This window comes from Blennius ocellaris, assembly GCF_963422515.1.
Source record: "Blennius ocellaris genome assembly, chromosome: 20".
Taxonomy (NCBI): Eukaryota; Metazoa; Chordata; class Actinopteri; order Blenniiformes; family Blenniidae; genus Blennius; species Blennius ocellaris.
The window spans coordinates 21,886,650-21,913,662 of record NC_137669.1 but is presented as its reverse complement, the minus strand read 5'-3'; the positions used below and the strand labels follow the sequence as shown (position 1 = coordinate 21,913,662).

The 27,013-nt window shown below is 44.7% G+C and overlaps 1 protein-coding gene across 1 annotated transcript in view; it reads left to right on the top strand.

The window, feature by feature from the left end:
* Positions 1-26,657, top strand: part of sdc2 (syndecan 2) — a 51,549-nt gene extending 24,892 nt beyond the window's left edge. Inside the window, exons 2-5 of the mRNA XM_080515527.1 lie at positions 16,614-16,728; positions 17,390-17,562; positions 20,043-20,172; positions 23,975-26,657. Coding sequence (XP_080371653.1) covers positions 16,614-16,728; positions 17,390-17,562; positions 20,043-20,172; positions 23,975-24,138 — 582 coding nt within the window. The 3' untranslated portion in view covers positions 24,139-26,657. The remainder of the gene's footprint in view (positions 1-16,613; positions 16,729-17,389; positions 17,563-20,042; positions 20,173-23,974) is intronic.
* Positions 26,658-27,013: the final 356 nt, after the last annotated feature.

The following is a 27,013-nucleotide window of genomic DNA, read 5'->3' as shown; positions in this document are numbered from 1 at the left end:
CGCGCCCGTGGGCTAAGCGCTCGCTTAAGTATGAATTAATGCGGCGCAGGTGAAAGACGGAGAGTCCGCTGCTTTTGGGGGGAGGGGGGGGGGGGGGGGGGACGAGAGAACCCGATCCGAGTCCTTATATTCCAAGAGCGAGTGAAGTAAGAAGGGTCGGTGAGACCATTTGGAGAAAATGAGCTTCCGTCATCATGCTAATGCTCCCTCGCCGTTTCCCTGCAGGCCCAGTCCCCCTCTCCTGCGGTTTGGTGGGACATGAGCGGGGGGAAAAATTAGACGGAGGACCTCATTTGTTCTGGCGACGGTCGCCATCAGTCAGAAATGGCTTTTGAAAAGGAGTAGCGGCTTTTATTGGAAGGACTTTGGAGTGCGAGCCTCTGCTGGCGTCGGCGAGCTTCTTCTGGACTGTTTGTATTTTCAAGGACAATCTTTCAATCGGACTCAGTGATGTGGAAAACCATTGATGGAATCTGGTGTTCACCTGCAAATGTGGATTTTTTTTTTTTTTACATAACCGAGCTGCAGGTTGGACAAATCAACAGAAGTTTTTTTTTGATATCTCAGCATTTTATTTTGCAGCTTAAAGACTTAAAAAAGAAGTATATATCAAGAAATTAATAAGTGCTTCATAAACTTGACTTCTTACATTTATTAAACGGATAAATGACTTGAACCTCCTAAAGATTCTTCAGAATATTTATGACTTACAGAGACGGAGACATGGATGTTGATTCACTCATTGTCAGACTTTGGGCCCAAACAGGAGATCTTTTTTTTGGGGAAGTCGTTTCCGTTCCCTGGCTCTAATAAATCAAGCCTCTAATTCACACAGCTGTTCACGTCGGCTCGGCTCCATCTTGTGTTCCAGCCGGTGGCTGCAGACTCTTGATATGAGCGTGTTTGCGATACGCCGGCCCGGAGAAACTCCGGGTTGCCAGAAAAGCTGCGTCTTTGTGGGTTGTCGTCGTCTTACGGATACATAATGTGAAACCTGTTTTATATAAGGCACTTAAAGACTCTCTTCGCTGCACCGCTGCAGCTTTCCTCTTAAGCTTCATATTTCTGTCCTGTCTGGGGGGGGAACTCCTCCTCCTCCTCCTCCTCCTCTCCTCCTCTCCTCCTCCTCCTCCTCCTCCTCCTCCTCCTCCTCCTCCTCCTCCCAGGTGAACTTCATTTCCCAGCGTCTCGAGTTTCACGGTCGACAAAGAATCTCGACTTTCCCGTGCATATCACAAGCCATTTAACGGAGGAATTTCTCCCGGAGCAGAGGGTGGGATTCACTGGAGGGAGTCTGCCGAGCTCGGTCACGGTCCACGAGGCCGGATACCACAGCACTGAGGTATTCCTTGAAGCGGGCCACGTTGAGGCCACGTGAGCGCCACATTGGTCCTGCTGTTTTTGGGGTTTTTTTAACAGCCGGGGAGAAATCTCACGCCAAGAAGGTTTACATTAAACTGGGGGAGCCACTCCACAGAATGACTTGGAGAAAGTCGGGGGGGGGGAGAATCCATACAGTCACGACGACAAGAGGCCACGGTCTTGTTCGGTCTCCGCGTTCATCTTGCGCCGGAGAGCGTGGCGGGAGCCATTGTTCTCGCCCGGTTTTCCCAGAGGAGGCCCGTGGAATTGGAATTCCTTCCCGTTGGGAAGCAATATGACGAGGGAGGAAGCGGCAGACAAGCGTGTTATTGCGGGGAGGAAAAACAAGGGGAGCGTGTAGCGCTGCTTCAATAGCAGTAGCGTGTTGTTGTAGGCAGGGAGAGCCGCCGGTACTGTTTACAAGCTAGCAATTACATTCATCGGCTAGAAGAAGTTTAGCGACCTTCCTCGGTTTTTCCTTCTTGTTGTGTGTGTTTGGGGGTCAAGACTATTAACCTTATCATTCTCAGGATGCATAAGTTACATAACTACCCATTAGCATTATTCGTAAACATAGCATTTCAGCCTTGTCATGCTTGCTAATTACACGTAAAATTTTATCATCAACACATTGTCTTGTTAGTTCATCATCGGAGCATAATTTTTGTTACAGTCAAAACAAAAAAAAAGATTAAACGAGAGAAGTACAGTCATGACTCAGCCTGTTAGCTTGTTAGCTCATATCAGAGGTGACTTCCGATTTGATTCTGGATGTCCTTCCTGAAACTCAATGAAGATGCTCCGATTCGCCTCGACAAAACGCCCCGTCTCCACGGGAAACGGAGAAAAACGCTGCTTTTCTGACACGCGGCAGGTGTGACTAGTTGTTCTGCACGCGCTCAGTAGATGAACGGTAGTAGGTAGGTTCCTCTCGTTTTGGCTGGTTGGGACGTTCCTTCTTCTCGCTTCCTGAGACAAATGACTCCATTCGGTGAGGAGATCTATGTAACTAGATTTATATAGAGGTTTATGAGCCGGAATCTACTTCTAAAGTTCTATGTGCTCTGTCTTCTTCTGCGTTTTTGGTGTGTTTGGTGAGTCACAGCGCCCCTAAAGGCCTGGCATGTGTACTTCATGCCCTAAAGCCTCGCGTTGAGCCGCGTTCATAGTGACGTGTAGGACGGAGGTTTTTTTTGGAGAAGGCTGGGGAGAAAAAAGATAGTTTGCGGTGCATTCCATTGTCCCGCGGCCCATTTTACTTCATCTTTATGAGGATATAAACGTGCTCTGATGCACTTGTAAAAGCTCGGCTTCATCCCTGCAACCGTGTCGGAGAAGGTGTCGGGAGGAGCGAGGCTCTCCGTGAACTCCGCATCAACTCTCCGCTATAAATACACTTTCTGCAAGCCGGGAACAAACGACGTGAATCAGAACAAATGAGTTGCAGCGATTTAGGTAATTTGCAATCACAGTAACTGTCACTGGTGTGCGGAATGAAACCAGAGCGAGCGGCGTGCAGCCGGGACGATTGTTTCTAACCGGGCACCGGACAGAGTGGCTGTAAAATCAAAGCAGGAATCAGGATTCTGTCTGACAAAACGCATATTTTCATGCTTCAAGATCTTGACCTGACTCGACTTCATTGAAAAAAAGAAACAAGCCATTCACCAGTGGTTTTTATATGCATTCGAAGCACAAAAGATTCATTCACTGCTACTTGAACTGAAGGGGAAAAAACCCCATAAAGGACCAACCCTGTATTAATCCCGCTCTCAATACTTTAAACTGCTCCCACCAAGCACAGCACTTCTTACCCAAGAGTCCAAAAATGACTCACGAGTCTCTGCTTACACTACTTTAAAGATTTTCCAAGGAGGAAATCCTTTCTATTGCATGGAATTACTCATCTAATATTGTTAAATAGTTTAGTTGGAACCTGTTGAAGTACAACTGGACAAAGAGTACTTTCAATTAGAGGTTCTTAAAGTTGCTTGATTTCTACTGGAGTTTAAGTACCGGTACTTTCACTTGCATCACCAGTTGCCAAAGTGGACTTCATTGATTAAACCTAAATGTACAAAATGAGTATATTCAAAGCACAATAGTCAGACAAACAGTTATGGACACAATAATCTGAAATATCGTCAATGATGTGACGAATCAAAGAATCAACTTAACGGCTCCAGATATGCAAGCTCAAAAAGCTTGATTGTGTTTTAAAAGTACTTCATGAAGTAAACCGGATACTTGAAAATCATTGCTGATAGTACTGGACTGGAAGTCATGACAGGGTTGTGGCTCTTTTCAAAAAAGTTCCACCTGTTTGAGCTGTTTCAAAATAAAAGTATTTTGAGTTTCTCCGAGCCACCGTTGTCGCGTTAACGAACACGCAGTAATCAAGTAAACCTCCCGGGGTTGTGTCCCATCTTCAGGTTGAGGACGGCCACGAGATTTCCCGCGGCACCGTATGGTGAACGCACACACACACACACACACACACACACACACACACCCCTGGAAGTGTGAGCTGGAAACCCCTGTGGCTCCTGCCAGCCCCCTCATGGAGGGGCTTGAGCCCTGTGGAATGTGCTGTGTGCCTTTCTATGTCAGACGGCCGTTTGTTTTGGAATAGGAGACGATATGAATCTGAGCCCAGCGAAACCCACATGGTCAGCTTGTGCTCAGGTTGTTGAGGAGGGGGGGGGCCTTTCACCTACTCAGGGGCCGGGGCCTGATCCGCTCAGAGCTCCAGGAGGGGGAGAAAAGAAAGAGGCCGGTGGTGGTGGTGGTGGGGGCTAATTTCTTCCATATTCAGTACAGTGCAGTTTATTTATATAGGGCCAATTACATCATCTTCTGGTGCCGCTCTTACGTCTGAAAAATAACTGATAAAATCTCCACATGAGCAGCTTTTGGTGAGAGTCGAGAGAGAAAATCTTGCTTTAAGGGTTTGGGGTGTGAAACATATGGCTCGAGGGCCAAAATGCAGACCAGCAGGTCAGAGGTGTCAAACGCATTTCAGTTGAGGGGAAACATTCAGCCCATTTCCATCCCGAGTGGACAAAATAACTTTTAAATTTAAAGTTTTCCTGCAGTTCAGAGTCAAAACGTTTCACAAAAACCATCAATTAATTGTGAAAATGACTCCAAACCTCCACATCAAGCTCATTTTAATCAAACCTTCTGCTGCAAAATACAGTGAAATGTCACGGAAATGTCTTCTTTGCATTATGGGTGTTTTTAACAAACTCCCCCCCATGAAGGCAAGGCTCTGAGGCTCATCTGCTAACCTTCTGTACAGAATCACTGTCGTGTTTTCTAGGCTTCTAGTTGTAGAATAGCAGTCTTGAAAACAGCCTGCAAAGTAGAATTAGCACACTGTTGGAACGGATTTGTAAAAGATGCATCCTGAAGGCTGCAGAAATGGGCTTTTGCCAACATTAACCTGAGGAGAAACAGCGTTGCTGAAAGGATTTCACAACTATTTGCAGATTTGAACGGCGAGAAATGGACAGAATGAGTCGTTTGCGTTTAAAGGATTGAAGGATAAAATTTGCCCCGCACATAGACGGCATGGATTTTCGACGTTGTTGTCCAAACTTTAGGAATCTGCTGTCTTCACCGTTGCCTCACCAATGATCATGAACTGCACCAAGTCTATGAGCTACTTCAAACTCCAGACTCGGAGGTGGAGCCTCTCTGCTTGTGGTTAGAAGATAATAAGAGAGAGAAGAATCGAGACAGATGGGAACAAACAAAGTTGACATCAGACAACTCTGCAGTTAGACTGTGAGAGATCCTGCAAGAGAGGACAGACTGCAGGAGAGGACAGACTGCAGGGGAGGACAGACTGCAGGAGAGGACACACTGCAGAGGAGGACAGACGGCAGGAGAGGACACACTGCAGGGGAGGACAGACGGCAGGAGAGGACAGACTGCAGGAGAGGATATACTGCAGAGGAGGACAGATTGCAGGGGACGACAGACTGCAGGAGAGGATATACTGCAGGGGAGGACAGGCTGCAGGAGAGGACAGACTGCAGGAGAGGATATACTGCAGGAGAGGACAGACTGCAGGAGAGGACAGACTGCAGGAGAGGATACACTGCAGGAGAGGACAGACTGCAGAGGAGGACAGACTGCAGGGGACGACAGACTGCAGGAGAGGACAGACTGAAGGGGAGGATATACTGCAGGGGAGGACAGATTGCAGGGGAGGACATACTGCAGGGGACGGCAGACTGCAGGAGAGGACAGACTGCAGGAGAGGATATACTGCAGGGGAGGACAGACTGCAGGGCAGGACAGACTGCAGGAGAGGATATACTGCAGGAGAGGACAGACTGCAGGGGAGGACAGACTGCAGGAGAGGATATACTGCAGGAGAGGACAGACTGCAGGTGAGGACAGACTGCAGGAGAGGACATACTGCAGGGGAGGACAGACTGCAGGAGAGGACAGACTGCCGGAGAGGACAGACTGCATGAGAGGACAGACTGCAGCTGCAATATAAACCTATAGCAGCTTCACAAAAAAAATGAGCCTGAAAGCACCAGAAAGTTTCATTAAAATTCTATTTACGTTGAGATGTGAGCCATTTTTGGTTGTAATTGTTAGATTGTTGTCAAAATATAGACTTTTTTCATCACGTATACTTTGTCCTTTAGACACAGTTCAGGTGTGGAAACAAGGTGAATCTTTAAGACAGTGATTTCGTGTCGATATATAACGTGTCCTCCAAAGTTTCAGCTGAAATAATCTTCAGCGTTTTAAAGTCCTGCATTGTAATAGCAGACGTACGCGGACAAGTTTCATATCGGCGTGAACCTCGTGGAGCGACGAGGTCGGAGCTGGACGCCTGTGCAATGTGTACTAAAGTGACAAAGATGTGCAAAGTGTAAATGTCAACTCCAGACTATTGCTCTCTCTCATTTCCTCGCTCTGTCTGTCTCTCTTCCACCCACTCTCTCTCTCTCACACACACACACACACACACACACACACTGCTACCCACCACGTCTCAGCTGGTGGAGCTCCAGACCTTCAGGGCTCTGAGAGTTTGATTTGTGTCGACTTCCTGCAGGAACTCCCCCTCTCCTTCGCCTGAGGCTCAAAGACTATCAATTAGTTCCTTATTATGATCCCTGGGAGGGCAATAAAAGTTAGAGTGGGTTCAAAGAGCACAAAGGCACACACACACACACACACACACACACACACAAACACACACAGACCTTCTTTGGCCAGTCGAGAGTTACAGTTTGGACGTCCTCTCTGGCAGGCCTGTAGGTGGCTGAACTGCCTCCTCCTCTCCCTATTTACATTTTCCAAACAATGCTCGCCACCCACGGCCGTGACTCACAGGCTTTCTGTCCGTCTCCTTCGTTCCATCATCAGCAGGTTGAACGTTTGAATGTCGCCGGCTCCTCCCGTCCCGATTTTTTTTTTCTCCCTCCCGCACCGACGTCTCCGCTCAGCCGGTGGCTATTCCGGCCGATTTGTTATCCTGCACAGGAACCGTCTTCCCTGAAGCAGCCACAAGACGGTCCATCAAGAGAACGCTCTCTCTTTAGTGCTTACAAACATGGGAACACAAGTGGTTGGCGCTCCAGGTAGTTTCCAGGCAGAGTTTCCAGGTTATTAGCCATTAATCCAGAAACGTGGATTTGAGGCTCGTTGAGTCTCTACATTGCCTGCCGGCGGTGAATACGAGAGACTCCTTCAGGAAGTCGGTTGACGATGCTTTAAAAGTGAAAACGCATCGTTTTTGCATTTCAGAATAGTTTTTTTACACGGTTTGAAAATGATGCCCGTCGATCAAAACCAGGCAGGGAGCATGCCACGACAAATCAAGACTCAAATTAAAAACAACATGTTAAGTTTGATGTTAAATAGAACATTTGGGATGTTGCTGGAGTTTTTGACTAAAATAAGTAAAGCTATAGGATTTTTTTTTTTTTTTTTTTGTTCTTCTGTGACTACAGATTCTCCTGCAACTGTCGTACCAGATCCAATTGGGGCTGTTCAGCCGATTTAAATAACTTTTGGTTAATGAAAATTGGCCCGTCAAGATAAGTTAAGGCCCAACTGAACTGCGGCTGATGCAACAGGTTGAAGGAATTTTATTTATAAGCCTGGACATTTTCTCTTCAAAGTGCAGGAGGAACCTCTCAGCCCCTCTTAGCCTTCGCCGCCGCCGCCGCCGCCTCCTCCCGCCCGCTTTTTGTCTGGCGGCCGTGCTTTGATAAAGCCCAGGTCACGGTGGAGCCGGTGGGAGGAGGACGAGAGCCGGAGTTTGTCGACGGCGGAGTGAAGCGTGGCGCGGAGCGCTTTGCGGCGATGCGGAACCCGGGCGCCGCTCTGACCTGCGTATCGACCCGCCGCGGGCCAAGCAGTCAGTCGCCGCGGGCCTGCCTTCGGTCGCGACGGATGATTCCGTTCGTGGGTGAAACAAATCGAACGACCTCCATTTTGTCTCAACAAGTAGTTAGTGAGTCGGCAAAGTGAGGCGAAGACGTGCTTTTTGGGTGGAAAGACGCTCGCATGGAGCGACGCTAACTGTTCTGAGCTAGCTGTTCTGCGCTAACTGTTCTGAGCTAACTGTTCTGAGCTAACTGTTCTGCGCTAACTGTTCTGAGCTAACTGTTCTGCGCTAACTGTTCTGAGCTAACTGTTCTGCGCTAACTGTTCTGAGCTAACTGTTCTGCGCTAACTGTTCTGCACTAACTGTTCTGAGCTAACTGTTCTGCGCTAACTGTTCTGCGCTAACTGTTCTGAGCTAGCTGTTCTGAGCTAACGAGATGCTGTGCAGTTTTAATCTAACTGCAAATACAAAGTATTTACCAAACCGTCGCACCACGTCAGGTACAAATGCAATACTTGAGAAATACAAAGACTTAAGGAGATGATATTAATGTTTTTGTGCATTGACGTTTGTTTTTTGGCTCTTTTTCCCCCCATCATGTTTAAATGAATTGCCATTTTTTTGGGTAAATTCTTCATTCTTTTCTTACATAAAACATTTTGAATGCAAAGTAGAAAGGAACATAATTTATCACTGTTTAGTTCATCTTTTGCGATATCTATGTTGCTCACGCTGATATTGTGATTAAAAATAAATTTCTGTACATAATTATTTGCAAATCGCTCAGGCCTCGCAATAAAATATTGTCAGTTAATTGTTCTACTTTGAATAAATCCACGGATTGTCAGATTAATGGGCCGATATGGAACCATCTGGGTGGGCTAAGGCGACCGTATATTTCTGAAAGCCGACAGTCTCAGGTGTCTGACAACCTTTTCGAAATGTATATAAAATATATGTGGTGGTATCTAGAGCACGTTAAAGGAAGTCATTCCCTTAATTTTGCGCATTTTTTTGACATTGACCTTGACTTTTAACGATAGAGTCCCCAAAATGAATTCCCCACACCACATAACCCACAGCGTTATATTCCAGTCTGTTGCGACTCGTTTTGTTTCCACACGGAACCAGAAACCGAACTCAAGATGTCGACCGTCCGCCGACGTCCCCCCCGCCGGGCGTGGAACCAGCAACTCCAGTTTTTGGAAACAGCAGCCGGGCCAATCGCCATCAAGACTGAGAGACAAATTCCTGTTCAGCCCGTGAATTATTATTTTTTTTCCCTTCTTTAATTCAGTTTGGATGATGAATCATTGAGTTGTTTCAGCAACTAACTCTCAAGCGTGATTCAGCCCGCGTCTATAAAAAGAGCGCGCCCGATTAAATATAAAAGGGGGGGGGAGGGGGGGGGGGCATGTACCAAAGTGCTGCAGCTAATGTAACCGTGTATATTGTCATTAAATATTGAGGAGGGACATTTGTGCAGCTCATATATGATGCTTGGAAAGCCGTTCTGTTGCGGCTCGGCTTGAGGAAACGGTGGTTGGGGAGCCGAGGCGGCGGCGGCGGCGGCAGACGGATGAAGGGGAGATCTGAGGCGCCGGCAACACGCTCACTTGGTTTTTTTTTTCCGCCATTTCTTCCCACTGAAGTCGGCGTTATGATGCGTGTCTGTGCATTCATCTCACGCCTCTGAGATGTGAGAGCTGGATAAGGGCTCGCGAGTGCACCGATGTCTGTGTGTGTGTGTGTGTGTGTGTGTGTGTGTGTGTGTGTGTGTGTGTGTGTGTGTGTGTGTGTGTGTGTGTGTGTGTGTGTATCTGCATTCCTTTGAGGAACACCATTTCCCCCCTGGTCTGACTGCGAGGTGAGCTAATATTTGTTGTGTTAGAAGTGAGAGCCGGCGTGTCAACAGGAGAAATTCGGGAACCCGGGCACATTCGAGATGACTCCATTTCTCCCTCTGTGTGTGTGTGTGTGTGTGTGTGTGTGTGTGTGTGTGTGTGTGTGTGTGTGTGTGTGTGTGTGTGTGTGTGTGTGTGTGTGTGTGTGTGTGTGTGCGCGTGTGCTCATCTCTTCCTTCCATCTCACAGAAAGGGAGTTGTGCAAATATTACAGTGACACACACACACACACACACACACACACACACACACACACACACACACACACACACACACACACACACACACACACACACACACACACACACAGTAAAGCACATATAGGCCCAGCGTCTTTCAAGCCCCACTTCACATGAACACGGCGATTTTTCGACAGGCTTTTAGCAGAGCAACCTTCAGGCTACGGTGGGATTGTTTTATCCCCCCCCCTCTCAACCTCCCACTCTTTTTTTTTTTACCCATCTCTAAGTCCATCCCCCCCCCCCCCCCCCCCCTGCTCGCCGTCATCCATGTTCCCTCCATTCTTCCTCTCAGGATTCACAGGTCAACCAGAAGGAAAAGGCAGGGAGACGCAGGCCTTACGGTCCAGCAGAGGGTCGGACCTCCCGTTGGTTTATTACATCGCCGGCTACTTCCTCGTGACGGCGGCTTGTTGTTGTTCCTCTCCTTTGCTTTTCGCCGTCCGGTCAGACCAGGGAGCACATGATTCTTAAGGTGTCCAAATGAGGCTGTTTGTGTTCGTGTAAAAACAAAAAACACACAAAAAAAAACCACTTCTACGTGTCTTTGTGAGCACACGAAGCTCGGTTTCTGTCTCAGAGACGTTTTGCGTTTACATGGCGACGTTTTAGAGAACAGTGTCTGTAGAAAGGCTGGAAACGATGTCGTGATGCCAGGCCAAGAGTTCACGCTGCTAATTGTTTTTATAATGAAACCACACAATCGTACGCAGAGATCTATAAACGTTAAAAAGCTCATGTTACGCAAAAGGTAGTGCTAATCGTCCCCATACCTGGAACGACGCCCCAGAAGTAGATAGATACATAGATAGAGAGATAGATAGATAGATAGATGCATAGATACATAGTTAGATACATAGATACATAGTTAGATACATGGATAGATAGATGGATACATAGATAGATACATAGTTAGATGCATAGATACATAGTTAGATACATGGATAGATAGATGGATACATAGATAGATACATAGTTAGATACATAGATACATAGTTAGATACATGGATAGATAGATGGATACATAGATAGATACATAGTTAGATACATAGATACATAGTTAGATACATGGATAGATGGATGGATACATAGATAGATACATAGTTAGATACATAGATACATAGTTAGATACATGGATAGATAGATGGATACATAGATAGATACATAGTTAGATACATAGATACATAGTTAGATACATGGATAGATAGATGGATACATAGATAGATACATAGTTAGATACATAGATACATAGTTAGATACATGGATAGATAGATGGATACATAGATAGATACATAGTTAGATACATAGATACATAGTTAGATACATGGATAGATAGATAGATACATAGTTAGATACATGGATAGATAGATAGATACATAGATAGATACATAGATAGATAGATGGATACATAGTTAGATACATAGTTAGATACATAGATACATAGTTAGATACATAGATAGATACATAGTTAAATACATAGATACATAGTTAGATACATGGATAGATAGATGGATACATAGATAGACAGGTAGAGGCACATGACAAGGCAACACAACAGATTTAAATATAGAATCCCCTCGAGAGCGAAGCGCCACAGGTGTTGACCTTACTATCATTGTGTGTCTTTCCAGAGCGTTAAAGATCCACACATAACAATAATTGCTCTTTACGGAGCGCGGAAGGCCGTAAAAATCATTTACAACCACGGATGCAGCTCTGAACAGGACAGATATTTTTTCCCGCTGCAGTTTCAGACACGATTGTCGCGTTAACCGGCAAAAAGAAACTGCAAAGTTAAACAAGATTACCCCCAATTAGATCTGTTTTATTTGCACCCCCAGCTCTGAGCAGTAGGGTTTTGTTTTTTTTTGTTTTTTTAAACAAATAACTCCTTGTAGTGGAGCAGAAATACCAGGCGGCAGATTGATGTCTGCTTCAGTTCAGAGGCTGTGATAAAAAAAAAAAAAAGGCTTAAAGCAGAAACAAACTACCTGTAAATGTCAGCGGGCTGATAAAGAGAGCAGAGTTTATCGCGGCCGCCGCGTCTGTGCACACACATTTAAGCGATAGACGGGGGGGGGGGGGAGAAGAAGAAAAAAGCGTGGTTATCGAGCCGGCGTTGTCGCTCGCGCAGACGGTTCCCACGTGTCGCTGCTCCCCGACGGGGCCTCAGATAAAAGTTTGATGGAGGTCAAACGGAGCGTTTCCTCCCCTCAGATCAGCGCCGATTTCAGGTTGCGGAGAAGCTTGTTCAGCTGAACCTCTCTAATCCAGAAGCTTTGTTGAAGCGGTGGAACGTGGAGATGACAGAGGACGCGGCGGGCGCGTGGATCCGCAAGTCTCGAGGTTAAAAAAAAACAACAAACAACTTCCTACAAAGGCAGAGGAGGTTAACTTGTCTGCTCAACTGAGCATGAATTCATAGTTTGCTTTCCGATTTCACTTAAATTGAAAACATTGAAATAATTGAAAATTCTAATTTTCAGTTTCGACATTGTGACTGAGAACCAGAACATTAAAAAAAAAAAAAATAGAGCTGCACAATTTTTATAATGAAACAGCTGAATATTCAGCACATTTCAATCACAAAACAAAAAGTGAAATCTGTTTTTCCACAGATTTTAATCTGTATATTTTTGTCTCTTTGTCGTTCTACAGGCCAGTGATCAGATTTTTATCTTAATGTCTTAAAATTCTACATATTAAATGATCAATGAAAAAGAAACCAGAGCATTTTTAAATGGTTTTACTCACTGTGTGTATTTAAAGAGATTGAAAAGGGACACTTCACTCTACCAATGTCTAATAATGTTGATGAATTAAACCAATATAGTGCAGTTCCAGAGAAGATTAGTACAATTTCATCCTGATTAAATTACATTTCAGACTGAAATTTACTTTCATGCTGACAAATTTCATTTCAGGTTCAGAGTTTTCATGCAGAAACCCCAGAAAATGAAAACCCTACTTAATTGCAGCCATTTAATTCAAGTTAGATTGATTATATTGGACAAAATGGCTTGTTGCTGCCTAAATAGTGTGAATGTTTTCCATTTTCTTTGGTTGTAAATTGAACATTTTGTGTCTTGAAAGTCATAACTGTTGACGGTGAACTTTTTAAATAGATTTACAGCATTAAATAATGTCATATTTATCGTCAATTCACTTCGCTTTGCCATCATGTAATACTGTGAATCAAGAACTTTGATGACGGTTTCATTCTTTAGAAGGAATTAAGACAATATTTAGGGGACATAATGCAGTTTTAATAGAAAAATACTGAAATATCAAAGGGTTACGTTCAGTTTTAATTGAGTGGAATTACATTTTAAACCAGAAAGGAAAAATGTAAATACATAAGAAAGATATTCATTTGCTTTTCAAACTCACTGTCACTCAATTCAATGGTTGAATGAAGCTGATTGATTGGTAGCGACTCACACTGATTGCCTATTAAGAGAAAAACAAGGAAACGTGAAAATATTACGTTTTATTTTAATGAACAAGTCACCGTCTTTGCCTCTTGCACCTCGGGTCAAGAATGAAAAACGTCCGTATTATCCGAGCTGGTAATGGGGCTTTTTTTTTTTTTTTTTTAACGGAAAATTTACACATGATTAATAATCAAAAACGTGATAAATGGTAATGCACATTGAATCCGAAGGGACTTTTTCTTCCTTTAACGAAGAAAAAGCGACCCCCATTAGCGTACGTGTTATTCATGCGTCGATTAAATTCGGCGGGTCAGACGGAAGCCTCTGCATCCTAATTATTCATTTCGTGAGGTTCGTCTGTGTCTGTTTTCACTTGTACGTGATGCACCTGAACGCATCACTCAAAGCATGCAGCTACGCAGCGGCACATCGAGACACTACAATGTCTTTACACCGTTATAAAGATATATTAGTCCTGAGCTTGATATCAAAAGTTCTCCTTTTTTTTTTTAAACCAGTGTTTAAAGTCGGCACTGTTTTTACTCACGTAATGAGTCAGCGCAAAACATCCAAGATGGCGGCGCCCGAAATAGAGCTTCAGAGGAGGAAAACATGACTAAAAACCTTAAAAATAAGCAGTAGTGTTGAAAAAGTATGTAACGTCGACTGAACGAGCCCCGCGGCTCGGAAGCTGCTTTCCGACGCGTTAACGAGCTCCTGAACGCATCACTCACCGCCGTCACTCACCTATGAAGCGGCGTTTTAACTTCATTATTGCATCAAATATATTAATACATCTTATGTTTTTTTGTGTCAGGCACACTTAATAATCCTTCCAAATGTGTTAAACATACTTCGAAATCCAATCTTTCAGATCACTGAAAAATAAAATTTGTCGTGGACGAGTCGTCCGGAATCCTGTGGACGAGTCCACGTTGTTACATGCTTCTATATATGTGGTGTGTGTGTGTGTGTGTGTGTGTGTGTGTGTGTGTGTGTGTGTGTGTGTGTGTGTGTGTGTGTGTGTGTGTGTGTGGTGTGTGTGTGGCCCCGATCTCATTAGTGGCCTTTGTTGCCATTTGATCTTGTGACCTGCCTTCTTTTTTTTTTTGGCCTCCATTGTGTTCGTAACGCCGGCGTAAGAAACCCACATGGACCGCTGAGCTGGTTTACCGAGGTGGGGGCGTTGGGGGGGGGGGGGGGGGGGGGGGGTTGTTTAGAGGAGAATAAGGCAAGAAAAGGTTAAGATAAAGTTGCTTTGAACAAATTCGCTCTTTGATCAGAGGCGAAAGGCCTTTTCTTCCACAAGTCAGAGAGCAGCGATGGAGGAACGTATTGTCCTGTGTCATCTGGCCTCCGTCGCTCTTTTATTCCCCCCCTTTTCACGCCGCTGTTCGCCGTGTGTACTCCCTGCCTCTTTGTTATGGTGAGCGCCTGGCCTCTTCTTTCAGGGCAACACACACACACACACACACACACACACACACACACACAATGACTTAAAAGCATTACTGAACACATTAGTATACGGAGGCTAATTGGAAATGCTGAGATTCCACAGGAATGTGAGCGACAGGAAACAGTTCCTCTGCTCCTCTGCTCTTTTTTTATTTCATGTTTAAAAGTGTCGGAATGAAAGAAAACCTGCCGTCTATCTGGAATTACATCTTTTGGGGGTTACATTCATACGACAACGATGCCCGGCGCCACCGAAAATACAACTTTCTGCACCTGTTTAAAAATTATTCTACCCAGCGGTGTTTTTTCCATCTCATATCTCATTTATATTTCGACCTCTTTTAATTGAAAAGGACATTTTTCTGTCTCAACGTGTCAAAGTTGCAGTCATTTTGGTCTTCGTAACTAAATAACTGTTTTATACTTGCATAACTTAATCACATTTGTGGTTTCGAGTTCTGTCTTATCCAAACAATCAACTAAAAAAATGCTGCGCTTATTCTTACAATAGTGAAAAATGTTCCTTTACAAGAAGAAGCCTAAACACTGTTAAGACATTGAAAAGCCAGAACTCAAACTGCTTGAAGAGGTCCGTGTTTAAAATAGTTAAATAATTCAACAATCGTTAAAATAACCCTGCAGCCCTTCCCTGTGTTTAAATGCAAAAATGTCTAAAGCTGGCAGTAATGAGGGATTATTTCTCCCTCACAGTGCGTCTATTCTTCACCGTTAACAAAGAACACTTATTTCCTGCCAAGACAATTGATTATTTCCTCCAGTCCGACTTTATTCAGCCGCGGGGTTTATCAGCAAAACATCCTCGGAGCAGAACTGCAACGGTAGCAACCGGCTAAATGGGAGCGAAACACACACACACACACGCACGCACACACACACACACACACACACACACACACACACGCACACACACGCACACACAGGGGGATGATATATAGTGGGCTCTTTCTTTTGTATTCCCTTTAGACTAAAGCAGGACTATCAGAGAGGGGCAGTGCAGCCAATCACACAGAGGTTGAATAGACGTCGCCATGGATACACTTAAAGCGAGTTCACACACATACACACACACACACACACACACACACACACACACATAAAGTGTAATTCCTGAGGTATGTCCAGTGCGGGTCTGCGCCTCCACACGTTGTGAGGAGGACCAAACAAACAAGCCCCGTTAAACTTTTGCTCTTTCAGCCACCGAGCTGAAAGCACACGCCCCCACCCCTCCCACCCGCACCCCCCACCCCCCCCCCCCCACCCCCATCCGCAGGGCAGTTGTCTTGGCGATGATGCCGTGCGAGCGGTCGCACGCTCTGATTGGACGTGGTGGACGGCCACCTGAAGAGACGTCTAAACAAAAACTACCTTGAATGGCGACGATGTTTCTGGTGAAAAAGCAAAGTTTTTTTGTTTTTTTTGTTTGTTTTTTTTTCATTTCAGAAAAGTTTCTCGTTCGCAAACATTGAAAAACGATGCAGTCGGCATGTTTTGTGTTGGGGGGGAAAAAAAACACGCAGCAGAGAACAACAAGCTTTAAACATTAACAAAGAGAGAACGTAGACATTCTCGTGGACGGACGACCAGGTTGGATTGTTGTTATGGTGACTGTCAAAATAAAAGCACCAAGTCCCGGAAGAATATGAACTGGGAGGAAACTATTTTCCATCAATGTCGTGGTACATGTACGGTAGCAGCGTTTTTAGAAAAGTTGGGTTATATAACAACAATCCGACTTGGCAGTTTTATTTTGACAGTCAGTGTAGTAACAATCAAACTTGGTAGTTTTATTTTGAGGAGTCCTGAGCGCCCGTGTCGTCTTGTTGTTTTACAGATAGCAGAAGCAGCCAAGACTTCCTCTCAGGCGGACGACTTGTACCTGGACGACACAGGCTCGGGAGGTTTCTACCCTGAGGACGATGACGACTTCAACTCGGGGTCGGGCTCAGGTACGTTCGACCCTCAGGAGGAAGTTCCTGAGAGGCGCTGGCGGCAGGAAGTTAAAGAAGCAGCGATACGATGTGCCTTTACTTCCCTTCTCATCGCCTTCTCTCTCTTGCAAATTTTACACGTCTCTTTTACGAGCCTCCGCTCGCTCTGGTTTCTATAGGAGATTTCAAACTGTGACATAATTCTTTCAAATTAAGAGCTTCAGAAATGGCTTCTGGAGTGGAGACATTTTTTTTTTTTTTAAACGCCGCCTTCGATTTGACATGTGGATTGGCGAAGACACAGGTTTGCTGAAACTAATGAGGTCATCGACCCACTTTTTGACACGATCGCCCCCGCGGCGTCGCTTAGCAACAACAATGGCCGCCGACGGGCTGCAGATGCTCTTCGGTTTAATTAGTCCAGATGTCGGATTTGTCAATTTCTCGATTTTTTTTTTTTTTTTTTCATGCTCTGTGTATTTGTTTCTTTTGGTGTATTTCTGTGGCAGTGTGACAGCGCCACTTATAGGCCTGGCATAGTTACTACACCAGTATGAGTCGTTTTTTCGTGGCGTCTCCTGGAAGCAGACGCTAAAGTTTTGCTGTTTGAAAAAAAAAAAAACCTTATTCAAAGTTAACTTTTTCAGCTCGTTCACCCGTCTGCTTGTCCGTCTCTCAGGCGGAGGTGAAGACGCGATGGAGGAAACGGTGACGGTCAGTGTGGTCTATATGGAGCCCAACGCGGCGCAGCCCACCCAGGACTCCACCAAAGATTTCACCCCCAAGATGGACACGGCCACGGTCAGGGAAAAGAGCAGGGACGTCACACCCAGGAAACCCTTCAGAACAGAGGTAAGACCTGAAGAACCACGTCTGCTGATCAAGTATTCCACACTGCCCACTAGTGGTCACTGGTGGTACTGCTCCCTTGGTGAGAAAGCGACGAAAGCAATGCTTTCTATGTATTTCTAGCTAACATCCAGCTTAAATGAGCTTTTTGTCTACATGATGCATACAAATCAAATGATTTACATTTCTTTAATTCTTGGTCCGACTTTCACCCTCCTAATATGCGGAAATATTCACATTTTTAAAGCAAAACACATTAAAAAAAAAGTTAATTGATGCAGTGCAGGAACAGTCGCCTTACCAAACCATGTGACATACTGTATGTATTTAATACATGTTATAGTCATATTAAGCTGAAATTAAATTAAAATTATGGGCCAAGTTTGTCGAGTTTTTTTCATGGTCGTTCATGAGGCGCCCTTGAGCAAGTTTATTATTTTATGTTTAGCCAAAACTCATTATCGGAATAAAATCAAGCATGAGAAAGACCAAAAATGAAGATTTTATTAATTAAGAAGATGGAAAAATAGATTAATCTATGTCATCTTGCGTTGCAATAAATCACTGGTGTCTTTAAGTGCTTCTTTTTATCATAATTCTTTTATTTGCTAATGAAAATATATCATAAAAAAAGTAATAATTAAGTTTCTACCATTTAGAAACAAGGGTGTTCCAGCAAAGGTCGCGTCATTTCAGATAATAATGATAAAGACATTACGTACTGGAAAATGTACGTATTTCCTCCACTGAATCTGAATTTATCATCTTCCGGCCTCGTGTCAATATTCCACATCGCCCCGGCGAGAGCATCAATACTAAAATCCCACAATCCCGTCATGAAATCACATTTAACTACCAACCGAAGATTTACGCAGTCGTATCCAAACACACGTGACTTGCGGGGATGCCATTACGCGACTTAGCATTTAAAGTGCACGGCGCATGGTTTCGCGAACGCCGGCGACTGGCGGCGTGACGCAGCACTTCGGTGACCCGGCGTGCCGTTAAATCCACCATAACGCCGGGAGCCGCGAGGCGAGGTCGCTGTCGGGATCGAGATCAAGTGCTCACGTCAACTCGCGAGCGTGTTTCTGTTTTTTTTTTTTTTTTCAAATTATGGAGGATTACATCTCTCCCTGGATATAATCACATATTCTGGATCTGACTTGCGCGTTACTGTAACATACTGGACGCTGCAGTACATCTGTTTGGGATTAGTCGTCAAGGACTCCGGCTCCGTAAGCCTCGCGCTACCTGGCCGGGTTCCATTTTCTCCGTCGGCCTCCGTCGCCCAGCCCCCTCTCGGCCAGATTTAGTTTCCCCGCACCTTTTTTTTTTTTTTTAATGCTGTTTTTGTAAAAAGTGTTGGGTCACATGCACCTCCTGGCGACTACTGACCGGAAACTCTCTACAAAATAAAGTTCCCCGCTGTGGTGATCAGTTAAGGTCACAATTCACATAATTCAGTTACTGTGGCGTGGCGGGGAACTTTTATTTTGTAGAAGAAAAAGAGCGAAAAGAAAAGCGTTTCTGAGAAGTGTGAACACGCCGCCTCCGACTATTTATGTTGAAGTATATCTATCTCTGATTGTATTTTATTTCTTTATTGTTTTCAATAGATTGAGTGCAGTTTTTTACCACTACATGACAAGATATTTTCATATATTTAACAGGAGTCTTTTTTTTTTAAACATGTTCAATAAATGCGATTCCAAATTCAAAGACACAATCGTGTAAATAATCATCATTTCAATATTGCTCAAAAACAATCGTGATTAGGATTTTTTTCCATAATCGAGCAGCCCTGCTGTCGACACAGTTTTCGTTTACTTCTTTGAATGAAAAGTCATGGATCGGGTGGGAGGAAATACACACTGAATATAAGAGGTGGAGTCGTTATTATAGAGAACAGGAGCCTTTTCTGTGGAGATTGCATGTTCTCCCTGTGGTGTAATGGGTTCTTGTCAAGGTTCTCCGGTTTCCTCAGTATTTGAGGTTCATTTGTAAAAGTTTTGAATCTAAATGCATTGTTTTTTGTTTGTTTCAGACAAGTTTTGCAAGTTTTGAAAACTATGATTACATGAAAATGACAGAAATGCTGAATCAAGTGTAAAAAAAAAAAAACCCACATATGTTCTAGCCTGGCAGGAAATACATGATGATTTCGAATCCTATTCTCTTACCAAGGAACATTGATATATTCATTGACTGTGGGATAGATGTGACGTATCCAGATGTTCTGTTTTCCCGTTTCCCGTCACTGTCTGGTTATTGAGCGAGTCGCCAGCAGAGCACATACTTTTATTTTCCAAAATATTGAAATGCAGATTTGCAGGGGTCGTTATCCTGGAGGCTCAGAGCAGATTAAGGATCGTGTGTGGAAGGACGGTGAAATCCAGATGAAACTAAATTGTGTTTTTTTTTTCTCCCCCCCTTCCCCGTCACCTCTCCTCCTCCTCCTCCTCCTCCTCCTCCTCCTCCAGGCACCAGTGCCAGTCACAGAGGACATGCAGAGGAACCAGATGACCAGCACAACCAGTGCCCCCGGTTCCCCCCAGGAGCCCATCGAGGTCCGCACAGAAAACCTCTTCCAGAGGACGGAGGTGTTGGCAGGTACGTCCCAGAGACAAGACCATGACAAAGACACAGAAGCTCTGAAAGCTGAGAGTCTCGGGGTCAATGACAGCCGGCGTTCTTTACGAGGAGCACATACTATACCTCTAAAATGTCCGTTCGGAAACGTATGTCTGAACAATGTATGGAAGTAATTACGTCAAAACTTTGAAACAGCTTGAACTGGAGCCACAACGTCTTGAAAGATGTAGGATCCAGTTCCCCACGTTCCATTGCTTTGAGAAAGACTTCATAATTTATATATTGTGCAACTTTTTGAAAACTGGCACTATCTTCGTGTATCGTCACAACAACAACAACAACAAAACAACAGCAGCCACTAGTGGCCCAACATGATAACTACATCTTTTTCGACGTTTCTGCTGTTTGTATGTAAACGGACATCCTTTTCAAGACTTTTCTGGAAAAAAACGGTGCTATTTTCATCTGAAAAGAGTTTAAATTCATTCACTCGTGACTCAGTTTGCCGTTCTACTAATGTCGTATTTTAAGATTTTGTTCGAATATTTCACGAAATCGCCAGGATCTAGGAAACACTGTCCCTCGCCTGAACCTCCTGCTCTGAAATAATTACTTTTAACGAACTCTGCCTGCCTTCCCTCTGTGGGACTCGCCGTGTCGCTCGCAGTGTTGTGGACGTTTCAAGTGCGTGTCGCTCGCTTTGAATCCGTGAAAGGAAACGATCAGAGCGAGAGTCACGGCGCCTCTCCTTTCGCCGCGTTTCTCATTGATTCGCACTTTGTTGTGATATCCATCTGGTGACGGCGATGTGCAGGAAGCAAGGACAAACCAGGACCGTCTCGCGGAGTTGACTCAACCCCCCCCCTCCCCCCTCCCCCGAGCGATTGGCTTATTTCATCTTTTGCATATTGTTCAGGGAGTGTGATAGAAAAAAGGAGGCGAGGACTCTCAGACGAGGAAATTGAAATACGTAGCGTGTACCTGGGTCACCTCCTCTCGCTTCTCCACCTCCTCCTTTCCTCCCCCCCCCCCCCCCTCTTCTCCGAGATTATAACCATTACTCTTCATCTCCGGTTTGACTTTCATAAAAAATAATTGCCCTTAATGTAATTTTCATTCGTTGGCTCTGTATTGCATTACGCCGGCTGGGCGTGTGCCAGGGTCTTTACCCGTGGGAACGCGGGGCGAGTCAACACGTGGACTTTAGCACCGGGAGAGACTCTAAACTGATTAAGGGGCTATAAAGAACCTCACACGGGCGTAATTGAAAGAGGAGGGTTCACATTTCCTTGATGTTTTGAGTTTCCGTCCGCTGAAGTTTTTCACTCTACTAACCTTGATGCAGGACGCTGTTCTCCTCAGTCCAGTGTTTAGTTACAGAGATGTGGAATATATAAATACATTAGATGGTAGAAATTGTGATTTAACGGTTTGCAAGTTAGTTCTTAGTCCAGTTCCGTGTCGAGTTGTTCAGTTCTGTTCTCCAGATAGTCCAGTTTCTTCAAAAGATGTCCATTGGTCACTTTAAGGGAGTTGTGTGATCAGGAGTCTTCCTGTGGTCGCCCTGTAGTGGTTTAAACTACCTTTGACCATAGTCAAATAAAAGTTTGAAAGACTGTGATTCAAATTCGTGTTTCTAGGGTAGTCTTGATTCCTTCGAGTTCCCGTCTTCGGAGCTGCTCAGAAGAGTTTCTGGTTGACGTTGCACTGTGGAAGTCCTCAGACGAGAACAGGCTGTACTGCCCCCTTCGCTCGGACAGTGTCTCTCTCTGTTCACGTCTCCGAGGTTTGAACAGACGGTGGAAAAAATTTATTTGGTGAACACAGTTGCACAAAAAAAAAGAAAAACACGGATAGGAAAGAAAGCGCTATTTTTCAACTTGGATGCTTGTCTTTTGGTCGATCCATTGCAGATTCAATAAGGTGCATTAGGACCTTGATCCAGAACGGGTCTTTTCTCGCTCAGAATAATCAAAACAGTGATGGTGTTTCCTTTTAAGAAGGATTTCTATCCTCCCATTTCCAGCCAAACTTCAAGCTGAATGAGTTCAAGGCGCTATAAACGATGTGCAGTTCAGATTCGGTTCAAGCCAGCGTTGCTGTTAATGTGATTATTTTCTTTTGGACCAAGTCAATACCGCAAACGTCTTCCCCTCAAACCGCCAGCCAACCACACTCAGGCCAGCAGGGCTCCGTGAACCAATCAGGAAGCAGACCCTTAATGCCCTGCTAATGGACCACCAACATTTAAAGCCTCCAGCACATTAGAGGGAGGGAAATTAAGCGTCGAGGAGTGATTGACCTCGCGTCTCTTGAGACGAAGTGTCGACTTTTTCCATCAGGAGGAAGTAACGCGATTGGTTTCTACGTCCGTTTGTGACGGTTTCAGCTCCTCGACGCTTCTCGGCTATTAATGTTGATCACTTGCGGCTGGATTGAAGTGATGTGAGCAGGACCAGCTGGGAGGGGGGGGGGAAGCGTCTTAGGGCTGACTGAACAAGACAGAAAACACCACATTTCATTGTGGCTTAAAGGCTCTAATGTCATGGACATGGATTGACGCTTTCTGAGACGAAAACGCAAAAACTATCCGTTCTCACTTGAAACACTGTACAAGGGGCCTTAAAGGAGTCATCACCTGGTATTCTCACATATCCAGTCCCCCCTTAAAATCTCTTTTTAAGCCACTTCTGACCCCTTTTTTCATACTGCAACTTCCTCTTCCGAGCGTACCTTCAGGTTACGACAGGTTTGGTGGGTGTCAGTCGTGGAAAGCGCTAGCATAGCGCTCCGTTGCTCACGTGAAAAATAGAAAACGAGCGTGGAACCATCTACAAACATCCACGCCGCATTGAAAATGAAATACAGGTTGTTTTTTTTGTGAATCACACGACGTTCAACGTTTATACTCGTCCCATTAACGGGCTAAATATAACAGAGGTGGGTTTATATTGGTCTCCTGCGTTGACGACAATCAAAATCTTCCATTTTGTGCTGCGCCCCCTTGTGGGGCGATTCTGAATCACGACAGTTTAAAGTTTAGCTTATTGTTCCCGTACAATATGAAACAAGAAGGCCGTTGCTGGGCTAATCCCCCGCCGGAGGGCTTTATATTTTCTCACAAAGCCAGCTCTAAGGCAGCACACTTGGTACACTAGAGGGTGTTCCATGGGTCCTAGTAGATAATTATGTAGAATCTGAAAGGTCTTCTTCATAAGCTATGTCAAAATACGTCTCCAGAGCCCAAAGGGTGTTTTTTATGCACTTAGTGACCCTGTGACCTGATATGCAAATGAGGTCATGGTCACCATGGTGCCCCTTCTCCCCAGGTGGAGTGTCCATGTGTGAAGTTTGGTGACTGTGGGCCCAGGAACTGCTGAGAAATGAGGAGAAATGTTTATATGAAGATACATGTATTGTGCAACCATGACGAGCAAACTTCAGACCCTACCAATCTTCAAGGTCAAGGGCAAGTCACTTGGTGTACTGGAGGTTATCCCTGGAGTGTGTATCATGTGTGTATAAAATTTCAGAGCCCGAGCTCAAAAACCTAGGCCTCCAGAGCCCAAAATGTGTTTTTAAGCACTTCGTGACCCTGTGACCTACTTAATATGCAAATTAGGTCAAGGCCACCATAGTATCCCTTCCCCCTCTGAGATGTATCCACATGTGAAGTTTGGTCACTGTGGGCCCAGGGGTTGCAGAGATATAGGTAGAAACGTTCGAACGGACGGACGTACGGACTTCGGGGCCTATCGGCCACGGCGGGGGATAATAAATCCTGGGTTTTTCAAACTGTCACTGTCTTTTCCTCCCTCAGCTGTCATCGCAGGCGGCGTGATCGGCTTCCTGTTCGCCATCTTCCTCATCCTCCTGCTGGTGTACCGCATGAGGAAGAAGGACGAGGGCAGCTACGACCTGGGAGAGAGGAAACCCTCCGGCGCCGCCTACCAGAAGGCCCCAACCAAGGAATTTTATGCATAAACACCCCCCCCCCCCCCCCCCCCCCGCCCTCCTCCATCACCAGATCGACCCTCCCCCACCCTCCACCCCGCCCCCGCCCCCCGGAGTGACTGTGACGAAACGCAGTCCCACAACAACAACAACCGTTTCAAACACAAGAAGGTTGATCGAGGTAAATCGGCTTCAAGAAAAGCTTTTTGCATAGATTATTGTAATTAAGACCTTTTACTTTCTCCTTTTTTTTTAAAAAACAAAATAAAACAAAAATAAGAACCAAGCATTTCTCATTTCAATCCAAGTATATTTAAACATTTTGTGTATTATTTGAAAAAAACAAAACAAACAAAAAAAAAACAGATCTGTAATGGCGAGGAAAGCTTCGGTTTTCAGTCGCTGACTACTTTTAACCGTAGCAGTGTGTTACTTGTAAAGAAAAAAAAAAAAAGGAAATAATTGAATATAATTATTCTGTATCAAACCTACTTTTTCATTTTTTTTTTCTTTTCATTTTGTCCTAGCATGTCTGATGTTGATCTCTCAAAGGTGTATTACATTAATTTATCTTTTTTCTCTGATGTTTAAAAGGAAAAAAAAAAAATTGCCTTTGTAGTTTTTGATGAAGCTCTTGGGTCGTCATATTAACGCTGTTAATGGTCAATGTAAATGTCCCTTCAGGTTACAATGTTTATTATTTGCTCTCATCAGTTTTCTTTTTAGTCAAACATCTCATTTCTGTTTTATTCTCTCTCTCTTTTTTTTTTTTTTTGCTCGTTCTCTTCTCGATGTAACCTTTTTTTTTTTTCTTTTTCTTGCTAATGTTTTTATTTTCAGGATTTGGTCTTTAAAAGTAAAAAAAAAAAAAAAAAAAAGTGTCAGGGCTCGAGAAAAAAAAAATCACGAATCTCACTTTTTAATATCTCGCTGAACTTCTCTTTAATTTTTCTATTTAAATGCGATCTCTTTCCACATTGCACATCGTGTGTGCGTGCGTGTGCGTGTGCGTGTGCGTGTGCGTGTGCGTGTGTGTGTGTGTGTGTGTGTGTGTGTGCGTGTGTGTGTGTGTGTGTGTGTGTGTGTGTGTGTGTGTCCTCTCAGTGGCTTGCAGTCGCATCCTTCTCTTCCTCTTCCTCCTCGATTGTGTCCCTTATGTTTGCACCCAAACTGAAGTAAGAAAGAAGGGGAGGCCAGAGGTTTGTGGTTGAATTCCCCGCCAACGCCCCCCCCCCCCCCCCCCCGAGAAGTCTTTGACAAGGCAGAAACTTTGAGGGCTATGTAAAGTTTTCTAAAGAGAAGGAGATCTCGCAGGTTTCCAATCTATCTAATCTACCCCCATTTAATCAACAATTTTCAAGAGACGACGCAAAAACCTTCGCGTTTCCGGGGTCTGTTTCCATGACAACGGTGCCGGGTGCCACTGAAAACACGACGGCAAGGTGAAACGTTTTGGAAAACCCTCGTTTCAAACCGTGGGAAAATCCGACTCCGTGCAGACACAAGAAACGCAACTTTTCGGAAATGCTGCTACTGGCGCATGTGCATTATAGCTAGCTGTTCTGCACATGCTCAGTAGAGACGATCAGAACAAAGTCGCCACGACTCCCAGTCCTTGCTCTCCTGGGACTTGGGACTTTTATTTTGACAGTCACCGTCAATAACAACCCAACTTGGTCGTCTGGCCACTGGAATGTCCGTGAAAAGGACGTTCAACAGCGCCCACTAGTGGTTTAGGCGTGCCAACTTACACCCTTTTCAAAACATTGTTGTGTAAATATGAAACTTTCCTGAAACGAAAATGGAGAGAGAAAAAAAAACCCTGCGTCTTCTCTCCGGTACGTCGTGTAAACGGGGTGGAAAAGTGAACGCCGCCCAGCTTCCATCGCGCCGCGTTACGGAGAGACGCGATTTGTCTGGCAGGTTTGTCAAGTTGCCTTTTTTTTTTTGTTTTCTTTCTTTTTCTCAGCTGTACAGTAATGTGAAGTAGATCGAGTAGATCACATGGTGTAAACTCCTCCTCCTCCTCGTCCTCCACCGCCCCCTCTGTGATCTCTCCATCGTCTGCTCCCATCCTTTCTCGCCATCAAACCTAAGGTACTGAACTAAAAGGAAAAACCCAAAGACTCACAGTATTTCTACTCCCCCCCCCCCCCCCCCCCCCGCCCCCTCCATCATGGCCACATCATGTTGTTTCCTCTTTCTTTCTTTCTTTCATCTTCACTCTTATTTGTTTTCTTCGTTCTCTCTTATTAGAATCTTGACCTTCGAGTCCAATTGCTTATTAGTATATGAAAAGATATATAAATATATATAAATGTATATTCACAAATGTTTTAAACCTTCAAAGTGCCTACCATTTGGAGACGTACTTGCTCGCGGCGAGCATGTGGCGGGTGTGAACACAAAAGGAGGGGTGTAAACGACTTGACTGGCATTCTGTGAGCATGGATGACTGTAATGGTAACTTTTTTTTAGTCTTACAAAAGCTGACAGTATTGTACCTATAAGTTGAAACAACACTACTGAATAAACATTGTGGCCTAATATCCCACCGCGTCTGGCTTTTTGTGTGTGTGTGTGTGTGTGTGTGTGTGTGTGTGTGTGTGTGTGTGTGTGTGTGTGTGTGTGTGTGTGTGTGTGTGTGTGTGTGTGTGTGTGTGTGTGTGTGTGTGTGTGTGTTGTGGGCGTCGCTCGTCTCGTCTCGTCCTCCGGTTTCTTTGTGAATCAACATGAAAGTCATGCCGAGCCGAGTCGACTCTGATTTCGCCACAGTCTGGATCAAATATACAATGAACAAGGCATGCTGGGAAATACTACGTTTTATTTTTTTTGCAGTTTCTACTTTCTTTTCTTGCACGCGATCAACTCTATGGACTGTGGAAACTCTATGTTTCCACAGTCG